Source organism: Pristiophorus japonicus, chromosome 1, assembly GCF_044704955.1.
Source record: "Pristiophorus japonicus isolate sPriJap1 chromosome 1, sPriJap1.hap1, whole genome shotgun sequence".
NCBI classification, from domain to species: Eukaryota; Metazoa; Chordata; class Chondrichthyes; family Pristiophoridae; genus Pristiophorus; species Pristiophorus japonicus.
In genome coordinates, this window is record NC_091977.1 from 533,297,020 (window position 1) to 533,319,052 (window position 22,033).

The 22,033-nt window shown below is 48.7% G+C and overlaps 1 protein-coding gene across 1 annotated transcript in view; it reads right to left on the reverse strand.

Annotated features, from left to right (window-relative positions):
• Positions 1-22,033, reverse strand: part of laptm4b (lysosomal protein transmembrane 4 beta) — a 137,119-nt gene that overhangs the window by 96,506 nt on the left and 18,580 nt on the right. The window contains exon 2 of the mRNA XM_070877029.1: positions 2,953-3,064. Within this exon, the coding sequence (XP_070733130.1) occupies positions 2,953-3,064 (112 nt within the window). The remainder of the gene's footprint in view (positions 1-2,952; positions 3,065-22,033) is intronic.

A 22,033-nucleotide genomic window follows, 5' to 3' on the forward strand; every position in this document is an offset into this window, starting at 1 on the left:
GCACTCCAGTACTCCATTAAAACATAAAAGATTTGTGATGGAACTATTTAATAAACATAATGTAATGTTCACCTAAGCACTCCAACACTCCTTTAAAATAAAAGATTTATGGTGGGAATATTTAATATAAATATGTAGTTTCCACCCAAGCACTGGGCCGCGTGGTGGAGGGCCTTCGGCCTGGGATACCAGCGGCTGAGGTCGATAGCGTGGAGAATCGGGGGAAGGCTGTACTCGCTGGCAAAAGAAGAAGACTTCAATTTGTCTGCTGCTTTTTCAGTATTGGAGGTTTCAAAAGGTTTGGATGATTTTGGGCAGTGAGAACATCGATGGAAAAAGCTAAAGGTTTTTTCTTTGTTTGCCAGCGTTCATTTATCATCGCACGGAGCATCAGTATTGGTATGTTTATATTTATTTTTAATTATAAAGTTAGTGTTCGCTTTTTAAATTACCTTAAAGTTTATTTGTAAGAGACAGGGAGTGCCTTCAGCCGGGGTTAGGAGCGGGCCAGCGTGGATTTCTCGAACTGCAGGTAAGAGTTTTTCCTCCGGGGCTTCTAGGGTCTGTGTGCCGGTTTAAAAAATGTTGGTGGGGAAAGTTGGCCTTATGCCCAGAAATGGCACGCAACCTTCTTTTACAGGTACACCAGCGGCAGAAGGTATCGCGCCAAACATTCTGCCACTTGTAGTAGACGCCGGTGCCCCGGCACTGGGGAATCTTTCAATTGGGCTTCGGCGTCAAAAAGATTCACTGGGCGCCGAAAAATCAGCAGCCAATGCTGGGCAAGCTTGCAGCCATGTGTCCTCCTCTCAATTTGCTTTCCCACCCATCTTTGTATCATCAGAAAACTTGGCTACATTACACTCGGTCCCTTCATCCAAGTCATTAATATAGATTGTAAATGGTTGAGGCCTCAGCACTGATCCCTGCGGCACCCCACTAGTTACCGTTTGCCGACCTCAAAATGACCTATTTATCCCAACTCTCTGTTTTCTGTTAGTTAGCCAATCCTCTATCCATGCTGATATATTACCCTCAACCCCGTGAGCTTTTATCTTGTGCAGTAACCTTTTATGTGGCACCTTAGCGAATGCCTTCTGGAAATCCAAATACACCACATCCACTGGTTCCCCTTTATCCACCCTACTCGTTACATTCTCAAAGAACTCCAGCAAATTTGTCAAACATGATTTCCCTTTCATAAAACCATGTTGACTCTGCTTGATTGAATGATGCTTTTCCAAATGTCCTGCTACTGCTTCCTTAATAATGGACTCCAGCATTTTCCCGAGGACAGATGTTAGGCTAACTGGTCTATAGTTTCCTGCTTTTTGTCTGCCTCCTTTTTTAAACAGGGGCGTTACATTTGTCGTTTTCCTATCCGCTATGACCTCTCCAGAATCCAGGGAATTTTGGTAAATTACAACCAATGCATCCATTATCTCTGCAGCCCCTTCTTTTAAGACCCGAGGATGTAAGCCATCAGGTCCAGGGGACTTGTCCACCTTTAGTCCCATTATTTTACCGAGTACTGCTTCTTTAGTGATAGTGATTGTATTAAGTTCCTCCCTCCCTATAGCCACTTGATTAGCAACTATTGGTATGTTTTTAGTGGCACAGCACTGCCTCCCAGTCATCAAGATCCACGGCGCGGCCCTGGACAACGTGGACCATTTCCCATACCTCGGGAGCCGCATATCAACAAAAGCAGACATTGATGAGGACAATCAACACCGCCTCCAGTGCACCAGCGCAGCCTTCGACCGTCTGAAGAAAAGAGTGTTCGAAGACCAGGCCCTCAAATCTACCACCAAGCTCATGGTCTACAGGGCTGTAGTAATACCCGCCCTCCTGTATGGCTCAGAGGCATGGACCATGTACAGTAGGTACCTCAGTCGCTGGAGAAATACCACCAACGATGCCTCCACAAGATCCTACAAATCCCCTGAGAGTGCAGACACACCAACATTAGCGTCCTCGTCCAGGCCAACATCCCCATCATCGAAGCACTGACCACACTCGATCAGCTCCGCTGGGCAGACCACATAGTCCGCATGCCAGACACGAGATTCCCAAAGCAAGCGCTCTACTTGTAACTCCTTCATGACAAACGAGCCAAGGGTAGACAAAGGAAATGTTACAAGGACACCCTCAAAGCCTCCCTGATAAAGTGCAACATCCCCACCGACACCTGGGAGTCCCTGGCCAAGACCGCCCTAAGTGGAGGAAGTGCATCCGGGAGGGCGCTGAGCACCTCGAGTCTCGTCGCCGAGAGCATGCAGAAACCAAGCGCAGGCAGCGGAAGGAACGCATGGCAAACCAGTCCCACCCTCACTTACCGTCAACGACTGTCTATCCCACCTGTGGCAGGGACTGTGGCTCTCGTATTCAGCCTAAGGACTCATTCTAAGAGTGGAAGCAAGACTTCCTCTATTCCGAGGGACTGCCTATGATGATGAGTGTCTCATCCGAAGATGGCACCTCCGACAGTACAGCACCCCCTCAGCACTGAACTGGAGACCAAAGTTTTGTTATTTTAAAAAGACCTTAAGAGATAACAACAACAACAACGTGTATTTATATAGCGCCTTTAAGGTAGTGAAACGTTCCAAGGTGCTTCACAGGAGTATTACGAGATTAAAAAAACTTCACAGCAAGCCGCATAAGGAGAAATTAGGGCTGGTGACCAAAAGCTTGGTTAAAGAGATAGGTTTTAAGGAGCGCCTTGAAGGAGGAAAGAGAGGTGGAGAGGTTTAGGCAGGGAATTCCGGAGCTTGGGGCCCAGGCAGCTGAAGGCACGGCCACTGATGGTTGAGCGATTATAATCAGGGATGCTCAAGAGGGCAGAATTAGAGGAGCGCAGACATCTCAAAGGGGTGGGGTTAAGCAAAGGTGGGGTGGTGCGGGGAAGAGGGCGAGGGAGAGCGAGAGTGAACAAACGAATGGACTTACTGGCATCATCGGTGAATTCAAAGTCACTGCCTAGTTCAGCACGGGGAAGGTGGTACCATTCTGGGTCGCTGAGAGCAGACAGTAAGATCAGCAGCGCCACACCATTGATCAGCTGATAGAAGAGAAGAACAAGTCAGTCAATAACACAGATCGAAAGCAGATCGACAAAAAAACACAACCTTCCTTCTCAAATGCGGTCCCTCTCTCTCTCTCCCTCCCTTTGTCTTCTGAGCATGCGCAGATGACCCCTGACCTCCTGAATCGCAGAAAAAGTTCTTTGCCTGATTTTTTAAAAAACGCGCATGCGCAGCACGGCCGTTGCTATGGACGCCAGCCTTGCACGACTGAATACATCGCTAAGGCCCATTTCACATCGCTGAGGCTATCGCCCAAATTAAAAAGGCGAAACTAGCGGTTTTTAAAATGGACGATATTCTGGCGATCCTGAAAAATAAAACAACCACGAACGTTGCACATTTTTGGGCGATAATAATCAGAATGGAAAGTCTAGCCCAATGCCTTTTAAGAAAATCCAATTTGTTTTCAATAGTCCAATTAATCAATGTTAACATATTTAATTGTCACCTATAAATCATATAACGTTATATATATCCTGTACGTGGTCTCTATGAAATGACAACATTTATAGAATGTGAGAAGAATCTGATACCATTCAAAAGATTTGCTTTAATACAGATCAGAGATCAGTTTATAAATCACTGGTTAGACATCAACTGGTGTATTCTGTCCAATTCTGGACAACACACTTCAGGAAGGGTGTTGTAATGTATGCACCTGTGAGTATGCTCAGAGGTTTATAGAGTTATTGACCGGAGGAGGCGGGGGTCCCCAATGGAATGCATTCTACGCGGGAGTCCTCCGTCTATTTATTGGGGACTTGGCCTGGAGGGTGTTGCACGGAGCAGTCCCGTGCAATAAGTTTTTAAGTCGGTTCACGGACTCCCAGGCCATCTACAATTTCTGCGGTCCGGAGGAGTCCGTGTTCCATGTTTATGTTGAATGTGTGAGGTTGCAGCCCCTGTTCCATTATTTGAAGGGGCTGCTCCTCAAATTCTGGTTGCACTTCAGTCCCACGCTCCTGATCTTTGGGCACCCTGTGCGGAGGGGAGCGGGTAGGTCCGAAGGCCTCCTCGTAGGACTGCACCTGGACATGGCCAAGGTAGCCATCAGCTGGTCCAGGCAGTGGGTGGTCGAGGGGGTCGTTCAGCCCAACTGCCTGCCTCTCTTCTGCGGTTACATCTGAGCCAGGGTGTCTCTGGAGATGGAGCACGCGGTGTCCATCGGTACGCTCGTGGCCTTCCGCGAGAGGTGGGAGCCGGAGGGACTGGAGTGCATCATCACCCCCGGCAACCAAATTTTAATTTGATCTAAGTTTCCGTTAAAAGTTTTATTTGGAAATTTGTGGGTTCTAGTGCCAAAAGGGGGCACTTGATTTAAAGTTTCTACTTAAAATAGCTGTAGAGTTGTTGAGTCGTGAGTGGCATGGCCAGTCACGTGATGTTCACAAGACTCAATAAAACCCCAGCCAGTTGGGTTCACGATGAGGCAGGTGGTTGTGAGCCTGGTGGATAAACTAGTAAACTAGTAATGTGTCGTGTGATTGTTAAACCTTTGCTAATAAACCAACTAGTTCTTAATAGCAATGTGTTGCTATGAATTCTTAAACAAAGAACCCTTGAAGCAAATACATTACAGATGTCAAGACCTTGGGGAGGGTGCAGAGGCGATTTACCAGAATGATGGCAGGGATAAGGGACTTGAGTTACATAGAGAGACTGGAGAACAATGGGATTGTTCTCCTTAGTACAGAGGAGGTTAAGGGAAGATTTGATCAAGGTGTATATAATTATGAAGGGTTTTGAAAGAGTAAATAAAGAGAAACTGTCTCCAGTGGCAGATGGGTCGGTAACCAGAGGACACAGATTGGCAAAAGAACCAGAGGGGGAGATGAGGAGAATTTTCTTTATACAGCGAGTTGTTGTGATCTGGAACGTGCTGCCCGAAAGGGCGGTGGAAGCAGATTCAATAATAACTTTCAAAAAGCAATTGGATAGATACTTAGAAACATAGAAACATAGAAAATAGGTGCAGGAGTAGGCCATTCGGCCCTTCGAGCCTGCACCACCATTCAATATGATCATGGCTGATCATTCCCTCAGTACCCCTTTCCTGCTTTCTCTCCATACCCCTTGATCCCTTTAGCTGTAAGGGCCAGATCGAACTCCCTCTTGAATATATCCAACGAACTGGCCTCAACAACTTTCTGTGGTAGAGAATTCCACAGGTTCACAATTCTCTGAGTGAGGAAGTTTCTCCTCATCTCAGTCCTAAATGGCTTTCCCCTTTTCCTTAGACTGTCACCCCTGGTTCTGGACTTCCCCAACATTCTGCCTGCATCTTGAAAAGGAAATATTGGCAGGGCTATGGGGAAAGTGCAAGGGGGTGAGTGGGACTGATTGGATAGCTCTTTCAAAGAGTCGGCACAGGAGCGATGGGCCGAATGGCCTCCTTCTGTGCTGTGTGATTCTAAACTTGAGTTCCAGGTTATAAATGCACAAGCTTAAAAATTGTGTGGTGAATGTGAACTATGAACTCTTTACCCAAACTCTTAACCCTAACCTAATCTAACCCCAAGCTATTCACAGAGGCAGAAGGTGGGTTCCACCAGGATCAGGGCCGGAACCCACTGTCGTTCGCAATTTATATTAACGATTTAGACTTTGGAAACAAAAACACAATTTCTAAATTTGCAGATGACACCAAATTGGGGGCGTTAGTCAATACTGAGGAGGACTGCCACAAATTACAGGAGGACATTAATAAACTTGCAGAATGGGCATCTAATTGGCAAATGAGGTTCAACACAGATAAATGTGAGGTATTACATTTTGGTAGGAAGAATAGGGAGGTCACTTATTACTTGGAGAATAAGGATCTAAATGGGGTAGAGGAACAAAGGGATCTCAGGGTACAGATATAAAAATCACTAAAAGTTGCGACACAGGTTAGCAAGGCCATAAAAAGCAAACCAAGCACTAGGGTTATTTCTAGAGGTATAGAACTGAAAAGCAGCGAAGTTATGCTAAACTTGTATCGCACCTTGGTTTGACCACACTGGGAGCACTGTGTACAGTTCTGGTCGCCATATTATAAAAAGGATATAGAGGCACTGGAGAGGGTGCACAGAAGATTTACAAGGATGTTACCAGAAATGCGAGGGTATACATATAGGGAGGATCAGAAGAAACTTCTTTACCTAAAGAGTGGTGAGAATGTAGAACTTGTTACCACAGGGAGTGGTTGAGGCGAATAGTATCGATGCATTTAAGGGGAGTCTAGACAAGCACATGAGGGAGAAGGGAATAGAGGGTTATGCTGATTGATTTAGATGAGGAAAGACAGGAGCATAAAAGCCGGCATGGAGTTTCTGTGCTGTATACCCTATGTAATCCTATGTAATAGAATCTCATCATCATAGGCAGTCCCTTGAAATCGAGGAAGAACTGCTTCCACTATCAAAGTGAGTTCTCAGGTGACTGAACAGTCCAATACAGGAATTACAGTCTCTGTCACAGGTGGGACAGACAGTAGTTGAAGGAAAGGGTGGGTGGGGGGTCTGCTTTGCCGCACGCTCCTTCCGCTGCCTGCACTTGATTTCTGCATGCTCTCGGCGATGAGACTCGAGGTGCTCAGCGCCCTCCCGGATGTTCTTCCTGCACTTAGGGCAGTCTTTGGCCAGGGACTCCCAGGTGTCGGTGGGGATGTTGCACTTTATCAGGGAGGCTTTGAAGGTGTCCTTGAAATGTTTCCTCTGCCCACCTGGGGCTTGTTTGCCGTGAAGGAGTTCCGAGTGGAGCACTTGCTTTGGGAGTCTCGTGTCTGACATGCGAACAATGTGGCCTGCCCAACGGAGCTGGACAAGTGTGGTCAGTGCTTCGATGCTGGGGATGTTGGCCTGATCGAGAACATTGATGTTGGTGCATCTGTCCTCCCAGGGGATTTGCAGGACCTTGCGGAGGCAGCGTTGGTGGTATTTCTCCAGCGATTTGAGGTGTCTACTGTATATGGTCCATGTCTCTGAGCCATACAGGAGGGCGGGTATTACTACAGTCCTGTAGACCATGAGCTTGGTGCCAGATTTGAGGGCCTGATCTTCGAACACTCTCTTCCTCAGGTGACAGAGGGAGGGAGTTCCAGGATTTTGACCCAGCGACGATGAAGGAACAGACGATATATTTCCAAGTCAAGATGGTATGTGACTGGGAGGGAAACGTGGAGTGGTGGTGTTCCCATGCGCCTGCTGTCCTTGTCCTTCTAGGCGGTAGAGGTCGCGGGTTTGGGAGGTGCTGCCGAAGAAGCCTTGGCGAGTTGCTGCAGTGCATCTTGTAGATGGTCCACACTGCAGCCACGGTGCGCTGGTGATGAAGGGAGTGAATGTTTAAGGTGCTGCATGGGGTGCCAATCAAGCGGGCTGCTTTATCCTGGATGGTGTTGAGCTTCTTGAGTGTTGTTGGAGATGCAACCATCCAGGCAAGTGGAGAGTATTCCATCACACTCCTGACTTGTGCCTTGTAGATGGTGGAAAGGCTTTGGGGAGTCGGGAGGTGAGACACTTGCCGCAGAATACCCAGCCTCTGACCTGCTCTTGTAGCCACAGTATTTATGTGACTGGTCCAGTTAAGTTTCTAGTCAATGGTGACCCCCAGGATGTTGATGGTGGGGGATTCGGCGATGGTAATGCCGTTAAATATCAAGGGGCGGTGGTTAGACTCTCGCTTGTTGGAGATGGTCATTGCCTGGCACTTGTGTGGCACGAATGTTACTTGCCACTTATCAGCCCAAGCCTGAATGTCGTCCAGGTCTTGCTGCATGCGGGCATGGACTGCTCCATTATCTGAGGAGTTGCGAATGGCACTGAACACTGTGCAATCATCAGCGAACATCCCCACTTCTGACCTTGCACCATTCTAGAAGAACAAGTAAAGAGAAAAACGAAGATGGTTTCCTGAGCACGGCTCACAAATCTCATTCAGTAGGAATGACAGGAAGGTTGTCCATGATATGGTTTACCAGCAGTTAACAAAGGGGACAATAGGGAGAGAGCAGAGCATCATGGGGAACCCATAGCTGGCACATGCATTCCTACTTTCCCATCTCCACGTCCTCGATGGCCTCCCTCTCCAGGATGAGCAGCCATGTAAGGGTACGGTAGCATAGTGGTTGTGTAACTGGACTAGTAATCCCGAGGTCTGGATTGATGATCAGATTCATTATCGAATCCCACCACGGCAGCTGGGAAATTTAAATTCAATCAATGTTAAAGAAATTTTCAAAAGGGGATAAAAAAGCTGAGGAGTTGCCTGTGTGGCTCAGAGATGTGGACCATGTACAGTAGATACCTCAAAGGGCTGCAGAAATACCACCAGCGCTGCCTCCGCAAGATCCTGCAAATCCCCTGGGAGGACAGACGCGCCAACATCCCCAGCATCGAAGCACTGACTGCACTCGACCAGCTCTGTTAGGCGGGTCACATCATCCGCATGCCCGACAGATCAACCATGATCTTATTGAATGGCAGAGCAGGCTCGAGGGGCCAAAAGGCTTTCGCCTGCTCCTATTTTTTATGTTCTTATCAGTAATGGTGACCATGAAACTACTCGTTTATCACTAAAAACCCATCTGGTTCACTAATGTCCCTTTACGGAAGGAATTCTGCCGTGAGATGTGAGATTAAGGGTAGTGTTAAATCCAAGGAAGAGGCATATAAATTGGCCAGAAAAAGCAACAAACCTGAGAACTGGGAGAAATTTAGAATTCAACAGAGGAGAACAAAGGGTTTGATTAGAGCAGGGAAAATGGAGTACGAGAAGAAGCTTGCAGGGAACATTAAGGCGGATTGCAAAAGTTTCTATAGGTATGTAAAGAGAAAAAGGTTAGTAAAGAAAAACGTAGGTCCCCTGCAGTCAGAATCAGGGGAAGTCATAACGGGGAACAAAGAAATGGCAGACCAATTGAACAAGTACTTTGGTTCGGTATTCACTAAGGAGGACACAAACAACCTTCCAGATATAAAAGGGGTCAGAGGGTCTAGTAAGGAGGGGGAACTGAGGGAAATCTTTATTAGTCGGGAAATTGTGTTGGGGAAATTGATGGGATTGAAGGCCGATAAATCCCCAGGGCCTGATGGACTGCATCCCAGAGTACTTAAGGAGGTGGCCTTGGAAATAGCGGATGCATTGACAGTCATTTTCCAACATTCCATTGACTCTGGATCAGTTCCTATCGAGTGGAGGGTAGCCAACGTAACCCCACTTTTTAAAAAAGGAGGGAGAGAGAAAACAGGGAATTATAGACCGGTCAGCCTGACCTCAGTAGTGGGTAAAATGATGGAATCAATTATTAAGGATGTCATAGCAGCGCATTTGGAAAATGGTGACATGATAGGTCCAAGTCAGCATGGATTTGTAAAAGGGAAATCATGCTTGACAAATCTTCTGGAATTTTTTGAGGGTGTTTCCAGTAAAGTGGACAAAGGAGAACCAGTTGATGTGGTATATTTGGACTTTCAGAAGGCTTTCGACAAGGTCCCACACAAGAGATTAATGTGCAAAGTTAAAGCACATGGGATTGGGGGTAGTGTGCTGACGTGGATTGAGAACTGGTTGTCAGACAGGAAGCAAAGAGTAGGAGTAAATGGGTACTTTTCAGAATGGCAGGCAGTGACTAGTGGGGTGCCGCAAGGTTCTGTGCTGGGGCCCCAGCTGTTTACATTGTACATTAATGATTTAGACGAGGGGATTAAATGCAGTATCTCCAAATTTGCGGATGACACTAAGTTGGGTGGCAGTGTGAGCTGCGAGGAGGATGCTATTAGGCTGCAGAGTGACTTGGATAGGTTAGGTGAGTGGGCAAATGCATGGCAGATGTAGCATAATGTGGATAAATGTGAGGTTATCCACTTTGGTGGTAAAAACAGAGAGACAGACTATTATCTGAATGGTGACAGATTAGGAAAAGGGAAGGTGCAACGAGACCTGGGTGTCATGGTACATCAGTCATTGAAGGTTAGCATGCAGGTACAGCAGGCGGTTAGGAAAGCAAATGGCATGTTGGCCTTCATAGCGAGGGGATTTGAATACAGGGGCAGGGAGGTGTTGCTACAGTTGTACAGGGCCTTGGTGAGGCCACACCTGGAGTATTGTGTACAGTTTTGGTCTCCTAACTTGAGGAAGGACATTCTTGCTATTGAGGGAGTGCAGCGAAGATTCACCAGACTGATTCCCGGGATGGCGGGACTGACCTATCAAGAAAGACTGGATCAACTGGGCTTGTATTCACTGGAGTTCAGAAGAATGAGAGGGGACCTCATGGAAACGTTTAAAATTCTGACGGGTTTAGACAGGTTAGATGCAGGAAGAATGTTCCCAATGTTGGGGAAGTCCAGAACCAGGGGTCACAGTCTGAGGATAAGGGGTAAGCCATTTAGGACCGAGATGAGGAGAAACTTCTTCACCCAGAGAGTGGTGAACCTGTGGAATTCTCTACCACAGAAAGTAGTTGAGGCCAATTCACTAAATATATTCAAAAGGGAGTTAGATGAAGTCCTTACTACTCGGGGGATCAGGGGTTATGGCGAGAAAGCAGGAAGGGGGTACTGAAGTTTCATGTTCAGCCATGAACTCATTGAATGGCGGTGCAGGCTAGAAGGGCTGAATGGCCTGCTCCTGCACCTATTTTCTATGTTTCTATGTTTCTAATTAAGAGGGGGAAAATAGAGTACGAGAAGAAGCTTGCCGGGAACATAAAACTGACTGTAAAAGCTTCTATAGATATGTGAAGAGAAAAAGATTAGTAAAGACAAACGTAGGTCCCTTGCAGTCAGATTCAGATCAATTTGTCATGGGGAACAAAGAAATGGCAGACCAATTGAACAAATACTTTGGTTCTGTCTTCACGAAGAAAGACACAAATAACCTTCCAGAAGTACTAGGGGACCAAGGATCTAGTGAGAAGGAGGAATTGAAGGATATCCTTATTAGGTGGGAAATTGTGTTAGGGAAATTGATGGGATTGAAGGCCACTAAATCCCCATGGCCTGATAGTCTGCATCCCAGAGTACTTAAGGAAGTGGCCCTAGAAATAGTGGATGCATTGGTGATAATTTTCCAACAGTCTATTGACTCTGGATCAGTTCCTATGGACTGGAGGGTAGCTAATGTAACACCACTTTTTAAAAAAGGAGGGAGAGAGAAAATGGGTAATTATAGTCCGGTTAGCCTGACATCAGAAGTGGGGAAAATGTTGGAATCAATTATTAAGGATGAAATAGCAGCGCATTTGGAAAGCAGTGACAGGATCGGTCCAAGTCAGCATGGATTTATGAAGGGGAAATCACGCTTGACAAATCTTCTGGAATTTTGTGAGGATGTAACTAGTAGAGTGGACAAGGGAGAACCAGTGGATGTGGTGTATTTGGACTTTCGTAAGGCTTTTGACAAGGTCCCATACAAGAAATTGGTGTGCAAAATCAAAGCACATGGTACTGGGGGTAAAATACTGACATGGATAGAGAACTGGTTGGCAGACAGGAAGCAGATAAATGGGTCCTTTTCAGAATGACAGGCAGTGACTAGTGGAGTGCCGCAGGGCTCAGTGCTGGGACCCCAGCTCTTTACAATATACATCAATGAATTGGATGAAGGAATTGAGTGTAATATCTCCAAGTTTGCACTAAACTGGGTGGCGATGTGAGCTGTGAGGGGGATGCTAAGAGGCTGCAGTGTGACTTGGACAGGTTAGGTGAGTGGGCAAATGCATGGCAGATGCAGTATAATGTGGATAAATGTGAGGTTATCCACGTTGGGGGCAAAAACACAAAGGCAGAATATTTTCTGAACGGCGGCAGATTAGGAAAGGGGGAGGTGCAACGAGACCTGGGTGTCATGGTTCATCAGTCATTGAAAGTTGGCATACAGGTACAGCAGGCGGTGAAGAAGGCAAATGGTATGTTGGTCTTCATAGCTAGGGGATTTGAGTATAGGAGCAGGGAGGTCTTACTGCAGTTGTACAGGGCCCTGGTGAGGCCTCACCTGGAATATTGTGGTCAGTTTTGGTCTCCTAATCTGAGGAAGGATGTTCTTGCTATTCAGGGAGTGCAGCGACGGTTCACCAGACTGATTCCCGGGATGGCAGGACTGACATATGAGGAGAGACTGAATCAACTGGGCCTTTATACATTGGAGTTTAGAAGGATGAGAGGTGATCTCATAGAAACGTATAAGATTCTGATGGGACGGGACAGGTTAGATGCGGGAAGAATGTTCCCGATATTGGGGAAGTCCAGAACCAGGGGACACAGTCTGAGGATAAGGGGTAGGCCATTTAGGACTGAGATGAGGAGAAACTTCTTCACTCAGAGAGTTGTTAACCTGTGGAATTCCCTGCCACAGAGAATTGTTGATGCCAGTTCATTGGATATATTCGAGAGGGAGTTAGATATGGCCCTTACGGCTAAGGGGATCAAGGGGTATGGAAAGGGGTACTGAGGGAATGATCAGCCATGATCTTATTGAATGGCGGTGCAGGCTCGAAGGGCCGAGTGGCCTACTCCTGCACCTATTTTCTATGTTTTTATGACTCCAGACCCACAGCAATGTTGTTGACTCTTAACTGAGAGTGGCAGCTCACCACTACCTTCCTGGGGGCAATTAGGGATGGGCAATAAATGCTGGCATTTCCAGCAATGCCGGCATTCTATGATCGAATAAAAAAAATGTCCCCCTAATAAAAGGGCTTCATCTCATTGTGTTGTTACGGATTATCTTGACCTTGTGAAAGGATAAACTGTATTAGTTTCATGCACCCAGGTGTCAATGTGCAGCCCATAATGAACGTGATGACAGATACATTCAACCGACAACGACATTTCATGGGATGACCGCATCCAAGGATGTGAGTGGATGATCAGTCCCAGAGGAAGGCTGGGGTGTAAAGGGCCTAGTGGATGGTGAGCCATGCAAGCGTTTCGATACATAGAAACATAGGAACATAGAAAATAGGTGCAGGATTAGGCCATTCGGCCCTTCGAGCCTGCACCGCCATTCAATATGATCATGGCTGATCATGCAACTTTAGTAATCCATTCCTGCTTTCTTTCCATACTCCTTGATCCCTTTAGCTATAAGGCCCACATCTAATGTGATGGGGAGGTCACTGTCAGTGGCTTAAGCACCTTAAAAGATGTGGCTGACTTGCCTGGCCTGGTAAGGTCATTAAACATCTTCCTGTAGAGTAGAAGTGCTAGGGTGCTTTAAGTTCGCACCAGTTGCCCGGGTCATCTCCTTCTATTGACTGTGAGCTGCTCTCATTGTAGCCTCTTTTGGTCCATCCCAAACAGCATCATCATCCTAGTAGTCCCTCGAAATCGAGAAAAACTTGCTTCCACTCTAAAGTGAGTCCTCAGGTGACTGTACAGTCCAATATGGGAATTACATTCTCTGTCACAGGTGGGACAGACAGTGGTTGAAGGAAAGGGTGGGTGGGACTGGTTTGCCACACGCTCCTTCCGCTGCCTGCGCTTGCTTTCTGCATGCTCTCGGCGACAATACTCGAGGTGCTCAGCGCCCTCCCGGATGCTCTTCCTCCACTTAGGGCGGTCTTTGGCCAGGGACTCCCAGGTGTCGGTGGGGATGTTACACTTTATCAAGGAGGCTTTGAGGGTGTCCTTGAAACATTTCCTTTGCCCACCTGGGCCTCACCTGCCATGTAGAAGTTCCAAGTAGAGTGCTTGCTTTGGGAGTCTTGTGTCGGGCATGCGGACAATGTAGCCCGCCCAACGGAGCTGGTTGACTGTGGTCAGTGCTTCGATGCTGGGGATGTTGGCCTGATCGAGAACGCTGATGTTGGTGCGTCTGTCCCCCCAGGGGATTTGCAGGATCTTGTGCAGCGCTGGTGGTATTTCTCCAGCACTTTGAGGTGTCTACTGTATATGGTCCACGTCTCCGAGCCATACAGGAGGGCGGGTATCACCACTGCTCTGTAGACCATGAGCTTGGTGCCAGATTTGAGGTCCTGGTCTTCAAACACTCTCTTCCTCAGGCGACCGAAGGCTGCGTTGGCACACTGGAGGTGGTGTTGGACCTCATTGTCGATGTCTGTCCTTGTTGACAGTAGGCTCCTGAGGTATGGAAAATGGTCCACGTTGTCCAAGGCCACGCCATGGATTTTGATGACCAAGGGGCAGTGCTGTGTGGTGGGGTCAGGTTGGTGGAGGACCTTTGTCTTATGGATGTTTAGTGTAAGCCCCATGCTTTCATATGCCTCAGTGAAGATGTTGACGGTGGCTTGGAGTTCAGCCTCTGAATGTGCGCAGACAGTCAAGCGTGGTCCGTGTACTGTAGCTCAATGACAGAGGTTGGGGTAGTCTTGAATCTGGCCTGGAGGCGACAAAGATTGAACAGGTTCCCACTGGTTCTGTAGTTTAGTTCCAGCGGGGAGCTTGTTGAGAGTGAGGTGGAGCATTACAGCGAGGAAGATTAAGAAGAGGGTTGGCCCATTGACACAGCCCTGTTTGACCCCGGACCGGATGTGGATTGGGTCTGTGGTGGATCCATTGGTCAGGATCACGGCCTGCATGTCGTCGTGGAGCAGGCGGAGGATGGTGACAAACTTTTGCGGGCATCTGAAACGGAGTACGACGCTCCATAATCCCTCGCGGGTAACAGTGTCAAAGACATCCCAAACAACGCCTCCTTCCTATACCTAACCAATGTGTCGGCTGTGGCTGAGGGAGCGCTGCACTGTCAGAGGCGCCTTCTTTCAGATGAGACGTTAAACCGAAGCTCCTGTCTGCTCTCTGAGCTGGGTGTGAACAATCCCATGTCACTATTTGGAAGAAGAGCAGGGGAGTTATCCCCGGTGTCCTGGCCAATATTTACCCCTCAATCAATATAACAAAAAAACCCAGTTTATCTGGTCATTATCACGTTGCTGTTTGTGGGAGCTTGCTGTGCGCAAATCGTTTCCTACATTACAACAGTGACTACATTCCAAAAGTACTTCATTGGCTGTAAAGCGCTTCGAGACGTCCTGAGGTTGTGAATCATCGTAGGCAGTCCCTCGGAATGGAGGAAGACACTTGCTTCCACTCAAAAATAAGTCCTTAGGTGGCTGAACAGTCCAATACGAGAGCCACAGTCCCCGTCACAGGTGGGACAGATAGCTTGTGAAAGGCGCTATATAAATACAAGGCTTTCGTTCTTTCTAATCTGCGGCAGTATTTCCACATCAGGATCCATATATCAGCGAACTCTGCAGCAGTCCACACATCTTTACAAGCCTGTGTTCCTGTGCTTCAGCCAGAAGTGATTATGATGACGTCGAGCCCTTTAAGCTGCCGCAGCAGGCAATTTCGGCAGGCAAGTGGGCAAGCTTCCCCACGACAGGACTTTCCAATCCCCGAGCTAACTGTTCAAAGGATGTAGAGAAGATGCTTCCCCTTGTCGGGGCGGGGGGGCGCAGGGGGCAGGGTTGGGGTGGGAGGGCAGCGGGGGGGGGGGGGGGGGGGGGATAATTCCAAAGCTACCGGGCCATAAACATAAGACAGTCACGAAGAAACCCAATGGGGAATTCAGGAGAAACTTCTTTACCCAGAGTGCGGTGAGAATGTGGAACTCGCTGCCACAGGGAGTGGCTGAGGCGAATAGTATCGATGCATTTAAGGGGAAGATAGATAAGCATATGAGGGAGAAAGGAATAGAGGGTTATGTTCAGAAATTTACAGCACGGAAGGAGGCCATTCGGCCCGTCGTGTCTGTGCCGGCCGACCAAGAGCTATCCAGCCTAATCCCACTTTGCAGCTCTCGGTCCGTAGCCCTGTAGGTTACGGCACTTCAGGTGCACATCCAAGTACTTTTTAAATGTGTGAGGGTTTCTGCCTCTACCACCCTTTCAGGCAGTGAGTTCCAGACCCCCACCACCCTCTGGGTGAATAAGGTGCTCCTCAACTCCCGTTACTTGTTGACGGGGTTTGATGAAGAGGATTGGGAGGAGGCTTGCATGGAGCGTAAACGCCAGCACGGACCAGTCTGGCTGAATGGTCTGTTTCGGTGACGTACGTTCTGTGCCATTCTATGTAAAATGAGGCTGATCCCAGAGATCCCAGCGGGAGTCGGCACTGCACGAGGTCAGACAGGCAGATGTCCCACTCGGTCACACATCTGGTGCAGGTTACGTCTCAGACTGATTCCCGGGATGGTAGGTCTGACATATGAAGAAAGACTGGATCGATTAGGCTTATATTCACTGGACTTTAGAAGAATGAGTGGGGATCTCATAGAAACATATAAAATTCTGACGGGGTTGGCCAGGTTAGATGCAGGAAGAATGTTCCCGATGTTGGGGAAGTCCAGAACCAGGGGTCACAGTCTAAGGATAAGGGGTAAGCCATTTAGGATCGAGATGAGGAGAAACTTCTTCACTCAGAGAATTGTGAACCTGTGGAATTCTATACCACAGAAAGTTGTTGAGGCCAGTTCGTTAGATATATTCAAAAGGGAGTTAGATGTGGTCCTTACGGCTAAAGGGATCAAGGGGTATGGAGAGAAAGCAGGAATGGGGTACTGAAGTTGCATGATCAGCCATGATCATATTGAATGGTGGTGCAGGCTCGAAGGGCCAAATGGCCTACTCCTGCACCTATTTTCTATGTTTCTCCCCCGAAATCTCGGATCGTGAGTCTTGTGCATTTGTAAGTGTCACGTCTCAAACCTGTCCGATGCTGTGATGAAGACTGATCCCACAAATAGCGCTGCTTACTCCTAAGCCCTCACTGATACATCAGCAGGATTGGCAGTGACCTTTACCTGTCTGCACCAGTTGCCCTGGGCAGTACTTCAGCTGTCTTAACCCGTCATTGACATTAATTAGCTCCGCAATGTTGGGTATTCTGCGGCGAGTGTCTCCCCTCCTGACTCCCCAAAGCCTTTCCACCATCTGCAAGGCACAAGTCAGGAGTGTGCTGGAACACTCTCCACTTGCCTGGATGAGTGCAGCTCCAACAACACTCAAAGAAGCTCGACACCATCCAGGACAAAGCAGCCGCTTGCTCGGCACCCCATCCACCACCTTCAACATTCACTCCCTCCACCACCGGCGCACCGTGGCTGCAGTGTGTACCATCTACAAGATGCACTGCAGCAACTCGCCAAGGCTTCTTCTGTAGCACCTCCCAAACCCGCGACCTCTACCACCGAGAAGGACAAGGGCAGCAGGCGCATGGGAACACCATCACCTCCACGTTCCCCTCCAAGTCACACACCATCCTGACTTGGAAATATATCGGCCGTTCCTTCATCGTCGCTGGGTCAAAATCCTGGAACTCCCTCCCTAACAGCACTGTGGGAGCACCTTCACCACACGGACTGCAGCGGTTCAAGAAGGCGGCTCACCTCCACCTTCTCAAGGGGCAATTAGGGATGGGCAATAAATGCCGGCCTTGCCAGCGATGCCCACATCCTGTGAATGAATATTAGAAGAATCTGACACAGTATATTTTCAATTCGTCACCCAGGTGCAGATTGGCCATTACAGAAACCACCTGATTTTCATTTGTACCGATTGCAATAAAATTCCAGTTTTACTCCCAGGCGCCAACTTGAAAATCTACCCTGTTATGCAATGAAATACAGTGCTGCATCTTATAGAATAGTATAGCACAGGAGGTGGCCGTTCAGCCCATCGAGTCTGTGCCGGCAATTGTACTGACACCTTATCACCTGAACAGCACTATCGAGGCTACCACATGGAAGCAACCTTTTTGAAAGTTCTCAAAAGTAACAACTTGCATTTATATCGAGCCTTTAACGTACATAATCAGCCTCACTTTCAAATCCCTCCATGGCCTCGCCCCTCCCTATCGCCGTAACCTCATCCAGCCTCTACAACCCTCTGAGATCTCTGCGCTCCTCCAGTTCTGGGGGCAGAAATTAACCCCCAACGGAAAAGTGCCACACTCAAGGGGCCGAGATTGGCCACTGCTGGAAACGGGGCACACCTGCTGTGTTTCTGTTGTTTTTACCGGCGCAGTGGGTGCAGTGGCCTCTTGAGCGAAATTCTGCTCCTCGGCTTTTTTCCGAGCGGCCCGGAAGTCGGTCCTAACGAGGGTGGAATGTGCGGTGGTGAGCCGAGGTTATGCACTGGAGGGGCGGAGGTTGGGGGCGGGCGGAGTGTCCGCCGCTGTCAGTCATCAGCGTAGCGCTGATGATGTCATCACGTCACCACGGCGCTCCTCTTCACTTAAAGAGCCTGCGCGATTCTTTAAGTTCGATCCGCTGGGCCACCAGCGAGGGTTTCAGCCGGGCCAGTGGCCTGGCACCCAAGAGGGGGCCGCCAGGCTGCCAACAAAGCCGACGACAAAAAAAAAACATGGCGGCAGCGGCAGTGGGGATCCCCCCCCTCCTCCCCTTTAACGGGAGCCGCTCCGCCATTTTACCTGGATTCCATGCTCAGCGCACCGGCAGAAATCGCTGCCATTGGCACCGAGCGGCGGGCGCAAGATTTTTTTCGGCGGAATTTCGCGTTCGGTGGGGGGGGGGGGCCGGAACATCGGCAGTGCGCGCTCTGATGACGCACTTAGGACGGATCGGCAGCAGCGAAGCGGTAGCGGGGGGAGCGGGTCACCGCCGGGATACCGCAGGAGCGGAATTTTCAAAATGGCGGCCGTTCCACGAGAAATCGGCGCCCATTGCGCTCCGCTGATGACTGACGGCGGAGGACAGTCCGCCCGCCCCCAACAGGCCTTAAGGGAAGGGGCAATTTCGGGCCCTTGTAGTTTTTTCTTCGCTCCAGTCCATGGAGCGGAGACTCGAGCGATGTTCAGCTGCTTGTTTAGTTTTTGGGGTGGGGGGGTGGGGGGGGCGGTCTTGCTGTCGGCTGCGGGGCAGATGTGCCCTCGGATCGGAGCGGGCCGTCACTCCGAGTCACCAGCACAGCCCTTTCCCCGGAGCCCTGCAAAATGATTTCCTTCAGGTACTTATCCAATTCTCCTTTGAAAGCCACGATTGAGTCTGCCTTCCTTTCAGGCAATGAATTCCAGGTCCGAACCATTCGCTGCGTAAAAAGGTTTTTCCTCGTGTCGCCTTTGCTTCTTCTGCCAATCACCTTAAATCTGTGTCCTCTGGTTCTCAACCCCCACACCAATGGGAACAGTTTCTCTCCATCTACTCTGTCCAGACCCCTCATGATTTCCAACACCTCGATCAACACTCCATGACCAACATCCAATCCCACACTAAGTCCTACTCATCCATCAAATTCATCATAGGCAGTCCCTCAGAATCGAGGAAGACTTGCTTCCACACTAGAACTGAGTTCTCAGGTGACTGTACAGTCCAATGTAGGAATTACAGTCTCTGTCACAGGTGGGGCAGACGGTGGTTGGAGGAATGGGTGGGGGCGGGAGTCTGGTTTGACACACGCTCCTTCCGCTTGGTTTCAGCTTGCTCCTGGCGATGAGACTCGAGCTGCTCAGCGCCCTCCCGGATGCACTTCCTCCACTTTGGGCGGCCTTAGGCCAGGGACTCCCAGGTGTTGGTGGGGATGTTAAATTTTTTCAAGGAGGCTTTGAGGGTGTCCTTGAAGCGTTTCCTCTGCCCACCTGGGGCTCGCTTGCCTTGTCGGAGCTCTGAGTAGAGCGCGTGCTTTGGGAGTCTTGTGTCAGGCATGCAGATGATGTGGCCAACAGAGCTGGTCGAGCATGGTCAGTGCTTCGATGCTGGGGATGTTGGCCTGAGCGAGGACGTTAATGTTGGTGCGCCTATCCTGCCAATGGATTTGCAGGATCTTGCGGAGGCAGCGCTGGTGATACCTCTCCAGTGTTTTGAGGTGCCTGCTGTACATAGTCCATATCTCTGAGCCATACAGGAGGACGAGTATCACCACTGCTCTGTAGGCTACGAGCTTGGTGCTGGGTTTGAGGTCCTGGTCTTCAAACTCTCTCTTCCTCAGGCGGCTGAAGGCTGCACTGGCACACTGGAGGCGGTGTTGGACTTCGTCATCAATGTTTGTCCTTGTTGACAGAGGCTCCCGAGGTATGGAAAATAGTTCTCCGTGACCTACATCCAATCCCACACTGAGTCCTGCCCATCCATCACCCCTATCCTCACAGACTTCAAGATTCTTGGGCCTGGTTTGGATATTTCTCCACGGCCTAACTCCACCTTATCTCTATAACCTCCTCGCGCTCTTCTGAATCTGCACAACTATGTGTTCCCCCGCTCCCCTCCATCCACCATCAGTCGCGTAGCTTTCAACCATCCGGGCTCTGCTCTCAGGTTTTGTCTTAGATTTCTCCCCTCTGTCAAATGTTTCCTCACAACCTCGGCCTTCGGTCTTGCCTCATATTTTTCTCTCCCAATCCCTGCTCCGTCTCCCATCCCACTGCAGCACCTCGGGAAGTAGGGCTTCTTTAAATACAATGTATAAGTGCATTTAAGTTGTTGTCTCACTTCGAGAGGCCATAACAAACTTCTTCTTGTGGAAAGAAAGAAAGTCCTGCATTTATATAGCACCTTTCACAACCACCGGACCTCCCAAAGCGCTTTACAGCCAATGAAGTACTTTGTGGAGTGTAGTCACTGTTGTAATGTAGGAAACGCGGCAGCCAAAATTGCACACAGCAAGCTCCCACACACAGCAATGTGCTAATGACCCAGATAATCTGTTTTAGTGATGTTGATTGAGGGATAAATATTGGCCCCAGGATATTGGGGATAACACCCCTGCTCTTCTAGGAAATAGTGCCGTGGGATCTTTTATGTCCACCTGAGGGAGCAGACAGGGCCTCGGTTTAACGTCTCATCTGAAAGACGGCACCTCCGACAGTGCAGCACTTCCTCAGCACTGCACTGGGAGTGTCAGCCTAGATTTTTGTGCTCAAGTCCCTGGAGTGGGACTTGAACCCACAAACCTTCTGACTCCGAGGCGACGGAGCTACCCACTGAGCCACGGCTGACACTAAGCAGGAAGTGGGATGTTATTCTGAGGTCAGAGATACACTGTTGGATTAGAGTAGAGGGAGATTTATTTTACCAGTGATGTTGATGGCCGCAAAAAAAAGGGTAGAATGTTCCGTTCCAGAATACTGACATCCTTCACTATGATTCACCCAAATAAATAAAAGATGCAGTGAGATAGAATCATAGAATTGTTGTGTATGTATAACATAAGTATACTCCCTGTACACTCAATGTATAGTTACATAAGACTATTGTACCTTCACACTGTATACAGTATGCCTGTACCACCAGAGGGTGCAACTGGTGGAGATCTAGGGGACACCTGCACACGACAGGTAACCAGGTATAAAAGGGAGCTCACCTTACAGTACCCTCACTCACGAGCTGCAATAAATGGACTAAGGTCACCACAGTTCAAGTACAATACCTTACCTCGTGGAGTCATTACGAGAGTGCTTACAGACACAATAAGAATTTTACAGAAGAAGGCCATTCAGCCCATTGTACTGATGCTGGTTCTATGAGAGAGCGGTCCAATTTAGTCCCACACCCCAGATTTTTACCCTTAATCCTACAAAATTAGTTCTCTTGAAGCAAATTGTGCAGCTATAGTGATGGCAATAAGTGCCATACTGACTCTCCAAAAAATCAAAGCATAGATTGAAATTCAAAATTGTAACTTAATTTTACTTAAACTTTGCCCACCTTAGACTTAACTATGGAAATGATCTCGAAGTTTAACGTCTTTTGGGTGAGACGTTAAACCGAGGCCCCGCCTGCTCTCTCAGGTGGACGTAAAAGATCTCACGGCACTAGTTCGAAGAAGAGCAGGGGAGTTCTCCCAGTGACTTCGCCAATATTTATCCCTCACTAAAACAGATTATCTGGTCATTATCTCATTGCTGTTTGTCTGAGCTTGTTGTGCACGAATTCTCCACCACATTTCCTACATCTACAAGATGCACTGCAGCAACTCGCCAAGGCTTCTTCGGCAGCACCTCCCAAACCCGCGACCTCTACCTCCTAGAAGGACAAGGGCAGCAGGC